This window comes from Phascolarctos cinereus, unplaced genomic scaffold, assembly GCF_003287225.1.
Source record: "Phascolarctos cinereus isolate Bilbo 61053 unplaced genomic scaffold, phaCin_HiC Scaffold_4;HRSCAF=312, whole genome shotgun sequence".
NCBI classification, from domain to species: Eukaryota; Metazoa; Chordata; class Mammalia; order Diprotodontia; family Phascolarctidae; genus Phascolarctos; species Phascolarctos cinereus.
The window spans coordinates 139,160,081-139,172,593 of NW_027555847.1; the positions used below are offsets into that span (position 1 = coordinate 139,160,081).

The 12,513-nt window shown below is 39.1% G+C and overlaps 1 protein-coding gene across 1 annotated transcript in view; it reads right to left on the reverse strand.

Annotated features, from left to right (window-relative positions):
* Positions 1-12,092, reverse strand: part of TNRC6A (trinucleotide repeat containing adaptor 6A) — a 128,071-nt gene extending 115,979 nt beyond the window's left edge. Inside the window, 2 exon segments of the mRNA XM_078152649.1 lie at positions 11,510-11,557; positions 11,935-12,092. Coding sequence (XP_078008775.1) covers positions 11,510-11,557; positions 11,935-11,939 — 53 coding nt within the window. The 5' untranslated portion in view covers positions 11,940-12,092.
* Positions 12,093-12,513: the final 421 nt, after the last annotated feature.

The following is a 12,513-nucleotide window of genomic DNA, read 5'->3' on the forward strand; positions in this document are numbered from 1 at the left end:
AAGACTGATTATAAATTTGGCCTTATACACTTATTAGCCGTGTGACCCTGGGCAAGTCATTTAATTTGTTTGCCTCAGTTTCCTCAACTGTAAATAAGAATAATAACAGCACCTACCTCACAGAATTGTTGTGAGGCTCAAATGAGATAACATTTATAAAAAACAAAGAGCACAATGACTTGCACAAAGTAGATACTATATAAATAGTTATTCTCTTCCTTCCCTACTAAGTCGGAAGGGGAAGGTCATTACCAACTTGTGAAGAAGGGATATCAGAAAAAGCTGGACCCTTAAGAGCGCCAAAGGGAAAGAGAATCCTCTAGTCAAGGAATCTTAAACCTGGGGTCTGTGATCTAGTTTTAAAAACTATTTTGATAGTTGTATTTCAATAATTGATTTCCTTTCTTTTCCTAAGTATTTCATTTTTTGCATTTAAAAACATGATCCTGAGAAGGATTTCATAAGTTTCACCAGGCAGCCAAAGGTGTTCATGACACAAAAAAAGATTAAGAATCTCTGTTCTGGTATACCTCATCCATCACTGTCTTGGGAAGGACTCTACAAAGGCTGTTCCCCTGGATGATGATGGCAGGGAGGATTGGGGGATAGCAAAGCCATTGGAACACTGCTTTCTTAGAGGCTCTTAGGCATAGGGGTCCTGAACTGCTTCCTCCAATCTAGGGGAGGTAGTGGTCCAGGTGGTGGTAGTGGTTTGCCCGTCTGTCAGTGGCAGTTGGTCTGTGACTGGCATTTTCAGGTGGCAGTAATAACAGGACCCCATCAGGAGTCAGGAAGTCCTAAGTTCAAATCTGGCCTCTTACACCTACTAGCTGTGTGACCCTGGGTTAAGTCATTTAGTCTCTATTTGCCTCAGTTTCCTCAACTGTAAAATTGGGATGATAGTAATAGCACCTACTTCACAAGATTGTCGTGACGATCAGATGAAATAGTATTTGCAAAAACAAAAAACCAAACCATTCTAGCACAGTGCTTGGTATACAGTAGGTGCTATATAAATGCTTATTCCCCCCTCTCTTAACTCTCCTTGCCCCCCTGTCCCTTCCACCCCCCCAGACAATCTCCACAGGTACTGCTCCTGTGGATAATCACTACTGGATTCAGAAAGGATGAAAGATACATATTGGTTCATCATCACCTCTTCCTCCATAATATCTGTCTATAAGCCTAGGATAACTTTCTGAAATTTCCTTCTGGTCCTTGCATCTCTCTCTACGCCTCACTCTTACTTCATCTCTCACCATGACCTCTGGTCCTTCCAACCCTCTTTCTCCTCCTAATCTATCACCCCTACTTTAATTTTTCCTTTCCTTTCTTCACCCAATAATTGATCAATTAAATTCTTCATTGTCCTCCATCCCTGAATATCTTGTTCCTCATCCTCCTGCCATTCATATCTTGCCTGCCCCCAACCCTGAGTTGCCCCCACTATCTTCCTCTACTCATACTGCCAGAAGTCCTACAACCATGAAATTTATGCTATCCAATCTCAACTGAGTCTCTTACTAGGTATGGCAATTCTTTTTATTTGTTCAATGACATGTCCCAGTATCTCTTGGAGGACAGAACCCTACTAGTTGGGCTTGGTTTGTATAATTCTGGAGAATTACTGGAATGTGGTCTTATTTGTAGCACCCTGTGCCTGAATTAGATAGCTATTCCCTGGTTTTACAACCTGCAAAAGCTCTTTTTTAGGCTCCTTTGCTGGGTTTTCTTACATCTTACACTCTCTAAGCCTGAGGGTCCCTTAAGGCCTTGTCCTGAAACGTTTATACCCAGCTTTTTTTCTTTTAGATTTTTATTTTCCTAATATATATTTTTTAAAATAAAAACCCCAAACATTTCCATATCTATATCTATCTACCTATCTATCTAAAAGAACAGAAAGGGTTGTACCAGAAATTGTGAATAGCTTATGTAAAGTTTGCTTTTCAACATGTTACTTTTTGTAGCTGTTTTGTTTATCTGTGAATTCTTCTGGCCTTCCTTCTATTCTCCCATGTATTTCACAAACAGTTTCAATAACTCTCCTCTTTTATTTTTTTGGCAACCCCTATTTCTAGTTCCCCTTACTCTCCTTATTCCACCTCCCTTTCCCCCCTATACTGCAAAAAAAATAAAATAAAATCTTTGTAACAAATATATATAATCAAGTAAAACAAATTTCTACCCTGGCTGTGTCCAAAAACTACACATCTCATTTTCCCCCAAGTCCATCATTTCTCTGTAAGACATAGGTAACATGCTTTATTTATAGTTAGTCACTGCATTGATCAGAATTCTTAAGTCTTTCCAAGTCATTTTCACAATTGCTATTATTGCATAAATTGTCCTCATGGTCTGTCTGCTCACTTCACTCTCTATATCAGTTTACAGAATTCTTCTCAAACTTCTCTCAAACTGTTCCTTTCATTATTCCCTAGAGTGAAATAATATTCCATTGCAGTCATATGCCACAATTTTTCAGTCTTTCCCCAACTGATGGACACCCCCTTTGGATCTAGTTCTTTGCCACTACAAAAAGAGCTGCTATAAAATATTTTTGCACATGGTATCACTATGTCAAAGAGTATGTATGCATAATTTAGTCACTGGGGGCATAGTTCCAAACCCTTTTATAGAATGGCTGGATCAGTTCACAGCTCTACCAACAGTACATTAACAAGCTTGTTTTCTTACAGTCCCTCCAAACTGTTATTTTCCTTTTTATCATTTTTGTCAATCTGTTATTTATCCAGGTTTATAACTCCAAAGTCATCTTCAACACTAGAAGGACTAGTTGCATCAATTAACACAAAATATTATAATTTTATTTGGAACTAAAATTTTTCATCTTATCTCTATTTTCTTTGCCTTATGAATTAAAAAAACCACTCTGTCAATTGATGCAGCTTGATCCTTTGAGATACCATAAAATTCTAGTCCTTCTAGTGTCGATTCTTCCCTTGGTTCACATAACTTAAATCTCACCTTCTAAGAGGCCTTTCTAGGTCCTCTCAGTTGTGAATGCCTTCCTCTGTCATATTAGCATCATATATTCTGTAGCTATCTTGTATGTACCTATTTACATGTTGTTTCCCCCATTAGAATGTATACTTCTTGAAGACAGAGATTTTGCCTGAAGACAGAGATTTTGCCTTTCTATCCCCAGCACATGGTATGGAGGTTAATTAGCAGTTCTAAAGTCTTGTCAATCTACCTCCGTAATACCTCTTGAATCTGTCCCCTTCTTTTCCCTTATATAGTCACCACAGATCTTTACTTACTGAAAACAGTCAGATTTAGCTCCAACATGAAGTACTCAGGAGGAATAATGTTGGAAAGGTAGGGTGGTGTCAGATTATGGAGAACCTCAAATCAAATTTAAATCTTACTTAGAAGGCCATAATGAACCAATGAAACTTTCTGAGCAGAGAAGTGACATGAAGAGATTTTTCTGGCAGAAGGCATGGAGTAGAGAAGAGTAGAGAAGATGGAAATTACTGGACTCATTAATAAATAGGGGAAAAAGAAGAAACAAAGATGTGTTCAAGGTTTTGAAGTAGTGGTGCCGAAGACAGAAATGGTAAAATCAGGAGGGAAATTCAGAAGGAAGAACAATGAGGTGATGGTAAGAAATCCAGGTAGGTCTGAAACATTGAAGAGAGATCTTACTAGACATACAGATTTAAGAGTCCTACCTGTAGAGGTGATGGCTGAAACCGTGGGAGTAAATGAAGTTGCAAAGCAGGCCACTGTTATGCACACTTCACTCCTGATTCAATTCCTCTCCAGACCTTTTCTCTACCTCATCCAAGCAGTTTTGCTCCCTTCTACAGATAGAGATGGAGGAGTTCATTCCAGGTACAGAGGATGGTTCGTACAAATGCTCAGTGGTCAAGGATGACATGTCAAGTTTGGGAAACAGAGTAATGTGAAATAAGGTTGTAGAGGTAGGTAGAAATCACATTGTGGCTTTAAATGCCCATCTACGGAGTTTGCATTTTATCTTAGTAGCAAAAGGGAAGCCACTGAAGGCTTTTTAAACAGGCACTTTATCCAGTCCTCTGATAAAAATTGCAGAGAGCTCAAGGAAAAAGAAAGGACTTAAAAAAGCCCCTAAATTTGGTGGTCAAGTGACTGATGATCCCTGAGATCACTAGAAAGGTGGAAACTAAAACCCTGACTGCCTTGAAGCTGAGGAGACATAAAAAGATATACAGACAATTTTTATCAAGAAATTTGCTGAAGGAAGAAAAAGAGAGGGCAATATTTGGATGGAAGATTGCTCAAAGGATGGCTTTTAAAACTGGGGAGTCCTAAGCATTTCTGTAGCCAGATGAGAAGGTGCCAGTAGTAAGAGAGAAAGAAAAAGGATAACAGAGAAGGAATGACTGTTGGAGCAAAGTCCTTGACAAGGCATGAAGAAGCAGGATCGGTGTTCTTTAACAAAAATAAGGAATACAAAGTCAAAAAAAAAAAGAAAAAGAAAAAAAGAAGGATATCTCTTCTGTGACCAGAGGGAAAGAAAGAACAAGTGGATGAAGACATTAAGAAGCTATAAGGAATAAGAGTATAACTGAAAACTACACACAACATCCTATCTTTCAAAATAGCAAAAATTAATTCAGAAGAAAATGAACTCGAACACTTATAAATGAAATGGAAAGGAAAAATATACAAAATGGAACAGATATGCTGGCTTTTATAGCACTTGTTTCTCAATAATGATAGTGGACTACTATGGACACTATCTCGTTTCAATATCTAAAGTACTATGTTTCAGATGACTATCAATTCTGGCCTGAAAGAGACCTCTGAAACCCAACCCTCTCCCACTTTTTTTCAGATGAGACAACTGAGGCCCAGTAAGGTGAAGTGACTTGGCCAAGGTCACACTAGTAGTAAGTGGTATAGTCAGAATTCAAATTGAGGTCATCTGACATACACACAGATCTAGAGTTGGAAGGTGCCTTGGAGGTCCAATTCCAGATGGATGAGAAAACATTTATTTTATAGATGAGAAAACATGTTCAGAGAGGTTAAGCAAGGTCATAAAGGTAACAAATATCAGGTGGGATATGAACCTGGGTCCTATAACTCCAGAGTTAGTGTTCTTTCCACCATACAAAAATGAGAAAATAGCAATGGAACTTAGGAGTACTGAAGTCACAAAAGCTAGCTGGACCTGACCAAATATGAAATCTGTGTGAAACACATCTCCTAGTTCTCACCAGAAAGCACGGGCAATAGATACAGAATGACGCATACATTTTTAGACATGGCCATATGTTCATATGCTTTGATTACAAGGGAGGAATCACTGACAAGTGATGGCGATGTAAAAAAGAGAGGAAAAAGCATTAATAACATTTATAATGGAAAAAAAAAGCCATGCAAAAGGTAAAAAAAAAATGCAAAAGTACTTTATTCTTAAGACATCTCAATGAAAGGAAGATTCCAAAAGAAATGTAAGAGATCAGACTAATTTTTTTTTTACAACAAAATAACTGACTAATCAGATAACAGCAACTACCAACCCACATGCCCACTTTTACATCTCTATAAAAACTTTTTGACAATGGTCTGTGCACTAATCAAGGATAACTCCAATGAAAACATAAGAAGGGGAAGAGGTAAGCTTTCAGATATTTTCCATGGCAGACTATACAACTAGTTCCATTGTATTGGGTCAATAAGGTCAGCTCTTCCTTACTGAAAGGGAAAAAGGAGAAGATAGGCAAAGAAAAAAAAAATTGAGGAAGAAAATATAAGTTAAAGGCGTTCAAGTTAGAGAATCCTGACCTCAAAGAACAGCAGTTAAAGTTAGAGGTTTGAGGGTGAGAAGAGTAGAAAAAGTTTGGAATAACCACAGGTATAAAGAATTATCTGGAGATGAATAAAGGAATAACTAAGCAGTAGGAAGAACACATCCACTTATTATTGACTTTTAGCAAATTACTTAACCTCCCCGAGTCTGTTTCCTCCAATACAAATAGTGATGGGTAAGACTAGATGATCATTAAGGTCCCTTCAATTTCTAAAATTCTATGCTTCTTTCTATGTTTAGTCTGCCCTGCTTACTATAAAAACTATGGGCAAGGACATTGTTTTTGATTTCCTTTGATTACACCTTCCAAAGGGCCTTCTATTGTGTTTGCACATAACAGGCCATGAATCCCCCAATCTGGGTTTTCCCTTCTGGCATCCTGATGTTTATTCTTTCAAGGGATATAGTAAAATATTTAAACATAAGTTTAATTATGTATGCTATTTCCTAGTTTTAGGAATGGTGATAGGAAGGATATTAAGGCAACTCTAAAACAACCTAAGAAACACTTGCCGCTCAATAAATGCCTAACAGTCACTAGAATTGACATCAACCTGAATTAGTTATTTGAATCTTGTCATAATAGAGAATTCAATCAATAGTACTTTTCAGAAAATAACCTGTAAGATTTAAAGTATGATATTTCTCTACTTGATTAAAGATTTAAAGCTGGAAGAGTCCAACAAAAAAAGACTACCTAATCCAATTCTCTCTTTTTACAGATGAGGAAATTGAGGCCCAAGAAGGCTAAGTAGCTTGCCTAGTCACCCAGGTATTATGAGAGGCAAGATCTGAACCTAAGTCCTCTCTCTTGTATCAGCCTGTCACCACAATTACTCATTTTATAATTACTCACTTTTTTCATAACCAAGATTTAAATCTATTTTTAGCACTCCATTCCATCAGATAAATCACAGTCACAATTAGGTTATGTGTTACTTAAAATTCAACTCTTTTCCTTAGGAATAGCCATAGTAGGAATGTTAGTTCTTTTTTATATTCAATTACAGACAACCACAAATGTCAATATTTCAAGTGGGAGAATTTAGTTATTCAATGTTCCTATCTAACTTAAAGGCTGAAAAAGAAAACTATGCTTCAGAATACTTTCTCCTTTCTGAATATCTATACCATTCTTTCTTGATGTTCTTCATCTCTTTTGATATTCTCTTACAATGAAAGGGTGCTATTACTATTGCAACTTTGGCTAACAGTACTCTTTAGAAATGCTTATTCCAAGCCATACCTCAAATCTGGCTTTTCCCTAGACAGCAGTCCTCCCTTAGTTCAGCTCCAAAACAAGCAACTCTCACAACTAGCAACACTATTTTCATAGCAACCTACAGAAAAGATTACACAATCATAAAAGCAGCAATTAACTTTATCAGCTGTAAACTACTAACATGAAAACCTGCAATTATTGCTACTTCAAATGTTTGGGGGAATATGTCTCAGTTTAAACTAATAAAACTGTTAATTACTATTCTTATTGTGTGGTCTTTCACAGCAGGTTGTTTAGAAAAGCTTTACCCTGAAGATACAGCAAGTTATGGTGGAAAGAAAACTCGACTAGCTTTGGAGAGAATACCTAGATGCAAATGCTGGTTTTGCAACTGTGTAACCTTGGGCCAAGTCACCTCACCACCGGGAGACCTCAGTTTTCTCCTTTTTAAATGAGGAAGATTGGACTATAACTGTATCATCTTAACCTATTTTTGTGCCATGGACAACTTTGGCAGTCTGGTGAAGCCTATGGACCATTTCTCAGAATAGTGTTTTTAAATGCATAAAATACATAATAACATTACAAAGGAAACCAAATGAACTGAAATAGTTATCAAAATACTGAAAAAACAAGCTCGTAGACCCCACGCTAACTCCTGAACCAGATAATCTCTAAGGTGCCTACCAATTCTGAAACCTGTGACCCAATAAACAGTAAAAATTATTTTCTTTTCCCCAGTGCTTGTTAGTTTTGGCTTGGCTGCGGTTAGTTTGATAAAGTCAGGTTTTATGTATGTATAAATACATAAAACCTGAATTTGACTGTAACAAACAAATTTTAGCTATGCTAACAAATTTCTATACCCCACAAAACACATCCAAAAGGCATAAAGTTTTCCTAGCCTATACTTTTTTTTGGGGGGGGGAAGCAAACAGGGGTAAGTGGTCACACACCTAGCATCCGAAGCCAAATTCAAACTCAGGTCCTCCTGATTCCAGGGCTGGTGCTCTATTCACTACACGATCTAAGTGCCCCTCTAGCCTATGCTTCTAAAAAGAAGTATTTTGGATGCCAGAAACCTAAAAGGAAGTATCTTAAAAAGTTCATCAATTATAACAAAAATATCATATTAAAACTGAGCTAAATTACACATCTCAGAATGAATTCTTTTGGGATATGCCTTGTACTATCAAATCATATATCATACATACAAAAGAAAGTTTAAAAACTTGGCAATTTTATTAGTTCAATGGCACACAAACCTCATCACAGAAAAGGAAGACAAGGCTCAAGAAAATAAACATAATAAAATTTTCAGAATTCATGCTGATAAATGATAGGTCAATTTAGGCATTTTTTACAAACATTTTAGTTTCTAAGATGGTATTCAATAATTAGCTGAAAAAGAGATTCAACCAGCAACATTCAATGTACACATTAGACTAAGACTGACAACACCAATATTCAATTAGGTGAATGCAATGAACAGAAAAAATTAATTTAGATAATTGTATTCTTTTTTATTTTTTAAATTAAAAGTTATGACACAGGGAATAAGACCTCAAATTAAATAATCAAGGTTTGACTATTCAACAGAGTTCAACATTTATGCTGGAGTGAAACTGAGGAAGCAGATGGTGCAATGGAAAGAGCATTGCATTCAGTCAGATGATCAGGGTTCAAATCCTAGATCTGTTTCATTTGTACCATACCACAGAAGCACTGACTCAGAGGTGAGAGGGACATCAGAAATCATCTAGTGTAACCCTCCTCATTTTACAGATGAGGAAATTGAGGATTAAAGAAGTAAAATGACATGCCTTTCTTCATATAGGTAGTAAGTAGCAAAGCTGGGGGTTCAAATCCAAATTCTCTAACTCTAAATCCTGGACTATTTTCCAGTATACCAAGATGCCTAATGACATTGTGTAGGTAGCTTAAATAGTCTGTACATCAATTCCTTCATCTGTAAATGAAGAGGTGGTATTAGATGACCACTAGGGTCCCTTCCAATTCTAAATCTATGATTCTAAAAAATAATAAAAAGTTGTAACTATTTCTTCTCTTTCTCAAAAGGGGAAGGGAGAGAGGAGTCCAGAAATGACTATAATAAAGCAATAGGCATCAATAACATATTTTTTAAAAAAATTTATAAATGACAAAATGATAAAGGGTCCTCAAATTAGTGGTTTTAAAAATAAAATCAGTTTTGGCAAAGAGTAAAATTCTAGCTACTAAAACCTACAATCAAAGATTTTTACAGCTGGAATGAATCTTAGTTATCTAGTTCAACCCTTTCTTGTCCAAAATCCTGTTAGCTAGCACAAAGGTCAGAACTAGGTCCTAAATCTCCTTACTGACTCCTAGTTCAGTATTCTTTCCACTACATTGTGGAAACAAATTTGGACCACAAATGCAATTAGCAGAAGTATAGAACTGACATTCCTACATGGTACATCATTTATGCAAGCCACTACTAAATCTATAACCACCTTTTTTGGGAGTTGGGACCTGTGATTTCCTGAGACTCTGGTGTCGCAGGAAGTAGGAAGCTCCCAGTAGGAAAACTCAGTCTATACATGCATATAGATAGATAATTCTGCAACTTAGTCTTAAAGAAGTGTCTGAGACACTGGGAGATTAAATGACTTACCCAGCTTCGTGGAACTAGTGTATCTGAGGCAGGACTTGAACCCAAGTTGTCCTCATTTTAGAATGCTAGCCCTTTACCTTATCCACTAAGCCACCTTTAACACGTGGTAAATATATGTGGTATATGGGTAGAGGTGTACCACAGGGTAAAACCCCCAAGGATTACTCGGAGAGCAACAGGTTAGAGGCTGAGACTGAAGGAAAAATAAAGCAACAAAGGGCAGGGAAATAGATTCCCAAAAATAAGTCACAATTTTTTGCTTTTTATTTCATAGACTCAACATGTTAACATTATTTTAATTAGCATTTAACTATAAAATGCACTGAAATCTTAAGCAATTAAGTTGCTGAGCAAATGAAATTAAGACTCCTTTATTTCAAGTAGACTCCATTCTACAACGATCCTGTAATAATCGTGTAAAAGAATCTTCATAAGAAAACTATTAAACAACCAAAAGTTCTATTATCAGTACCTAATTATATAAATTAATAACCTAAGTAGTTTATTTATCAAACAAAGTATAAACTAGGAGCAATGACGGAAAAGTATTCAGGGACTTAAACTCTCAAGCTTTAATAATGTAATTTAAAATATTAACTTCTGGGATAAACTACACTTATTAAGACCTGAATCTAGGAGCCTTGGCTTTTGCTCCAGACTGGGCTACTTACCAGACATGTGACCTTCAGCGAATCACAACCTCTCAGAGCCTCAGTTTCTTCATTAATAAAATAAGGGGTGGGGGGGCGGGATGCTGCTCTCTAAATTCCCTCTTTGCTCTAACATTTTATGATTCTATTTTTAAGAAATTAACTTTCTTCACTCTACCACAATGGTATTCTTTCCCCGTGTGAGTAAAAATGTTCATTGATTTTACTGGCCTAGAAGTTTCTCTGGGGGTCCAAATATAGCATAAAAGGGAAGTGAGGAAACCAAAGAAAGAATAAAAGGACTAAAGTGAAAAAGCACAACAAAGACAGAAAAAACGGATATGCAAAACAGTTCAATATAAAACAATCCTTTACTGCTTCTCAAACAACATCAGAGAAGTTAAGCATTTCATAACAATATTCTAAAATTTTCCCCCTTTTTTAATTTATGGTTTGAGTTACCAATGCCAAGGCACTTTGACAAAAACTGAAACTTATTGGGACCAAATTTACTTCTTTACTGTATTGATTTTCTTAAATTACAAATCAGATGCGGAAACAAATGTTGCTTAATAGAAATGAAACATAGCTGTTAGGTGAAGTTCAAGGGCAAAAACGGATTCAGATGCAACTGAATCCACATGACTGCAGTACTGAAAAAACGCTTTTGGAAAAAAACAACAAAAACAACACTGTATCTTTATGAGGGCAACTATTTGCGCTGCAAAGTAATCACCGAAAAGCCAAAACATTTTGACAGCACAACAGAGGGGCCACCTCTAGCACTGGTCACACAATGCAGTCAACCCCTTTACGGAGAGTAATCAACGCACAAGTTCCATCATTAATGTCTACGCATTTGCGGTTTTTCGGTTTGTTTGTTTTTAAACTGAGTTTAAACAACTGCGCTTTTGTTTCTTTAAAGAAACGCAAGCATAACATCACCAGTCCTGCAGTCTTTTTTTCCTCCGTGGCAGCTTGCTTTTACCCTTTGACGATCTGACAACTGCACGCCCGCTTGCTAACATGGCAAAGAAAGCCTCTACCGAAAAATCAGACCGTGGTACCCAAGGGGCCAAAGTGAGAAGATGCGAGGTTTAGGGAGCGGGGGAGGGGGGGTGTCCAAGGACAAATCTTAAAACCGTTCTTCTTACCTGCTTAGTTTCCTTTCGACTTCTTTGGTAGCTTTAGCTTCCAATTCTCTGCAGGAGAGGAGGAAGAAAAAAAAAAAAAGACAAGAATCACCCTGAACCCAAGCCGCTGCAGGAATTGCAATCAGGGGGCAGGCAGGGAGGAAGGCAAGAGGGAGGGGGCGCCTCGCGGAGGCGGGCGGGAGGGCGCCTGCAAATCAGGGAGGCTTTAAGGCTGAAAAAAGGAGGCGGCGGGGAGCCCGGCCGAGCCCCCTCCCCCGGCTGCCGGCAAGTCCTCGGGCCGGAGCCGCCAAGGATGCTGCGCGGGCTTGCAGGGGAGGGGGGGCAGGGAGGCGGCGGCGACGGCGCAGCCCTAGCTCCGGGGCGAGGGGAGACCGGCAGCCTCCGGGAGGGACGCAGAGCCCACCCGCCACGGAGCCCTAGCTCACCTCATGTGTGTAAAGTGCACGGGGAGGAGGCGGGGGAAGGGGGAAAAGGCGCAGAGAGGCCTCAGTCCGTCCGCGGCGCTGAGGGGAGAGGCCCAGCCCGCTGCACAGCCGCCATTTTCTACACCGACCCGCAGCCGCCGCCGCCGCCGCCGCCACAGTCGTCGGGACCGGAAGAGAAACAGCCGCGGTAGCCATCCCCTTCCGGGAGCACCTGCACCCCCAAAATGGCGGCCCTAGCAACCCCGCCCGCCTGCGGAGCCGGTCCGTGGCAACCGGCGGCTGCTGGGAGCACCCGCCAGGTGGGTCTCCGGCTTGACCTGGCGTGGGTCCAGGGCGGATTTCCTGCACTGACTTGCCCCGTATCGCCCCCTCTGAGTCTCTCTCCCTGTGCCCAGACAGAATCTCTCTCCTTTCTCCTCCTCCTCCCCCCAATAAAGAGGAAAAGCTTCCTTCCCCAGCCCAGCGAAGGTGATCTCGCCGTGTGACCTCCCCAAAGGCTCAGGGCTTGAAGGGACTTTATAGGGCATCTTGGCCAAACCCCTTATTTTACGGCAGGGGAGGCTGGTATAGAAAAGTGAA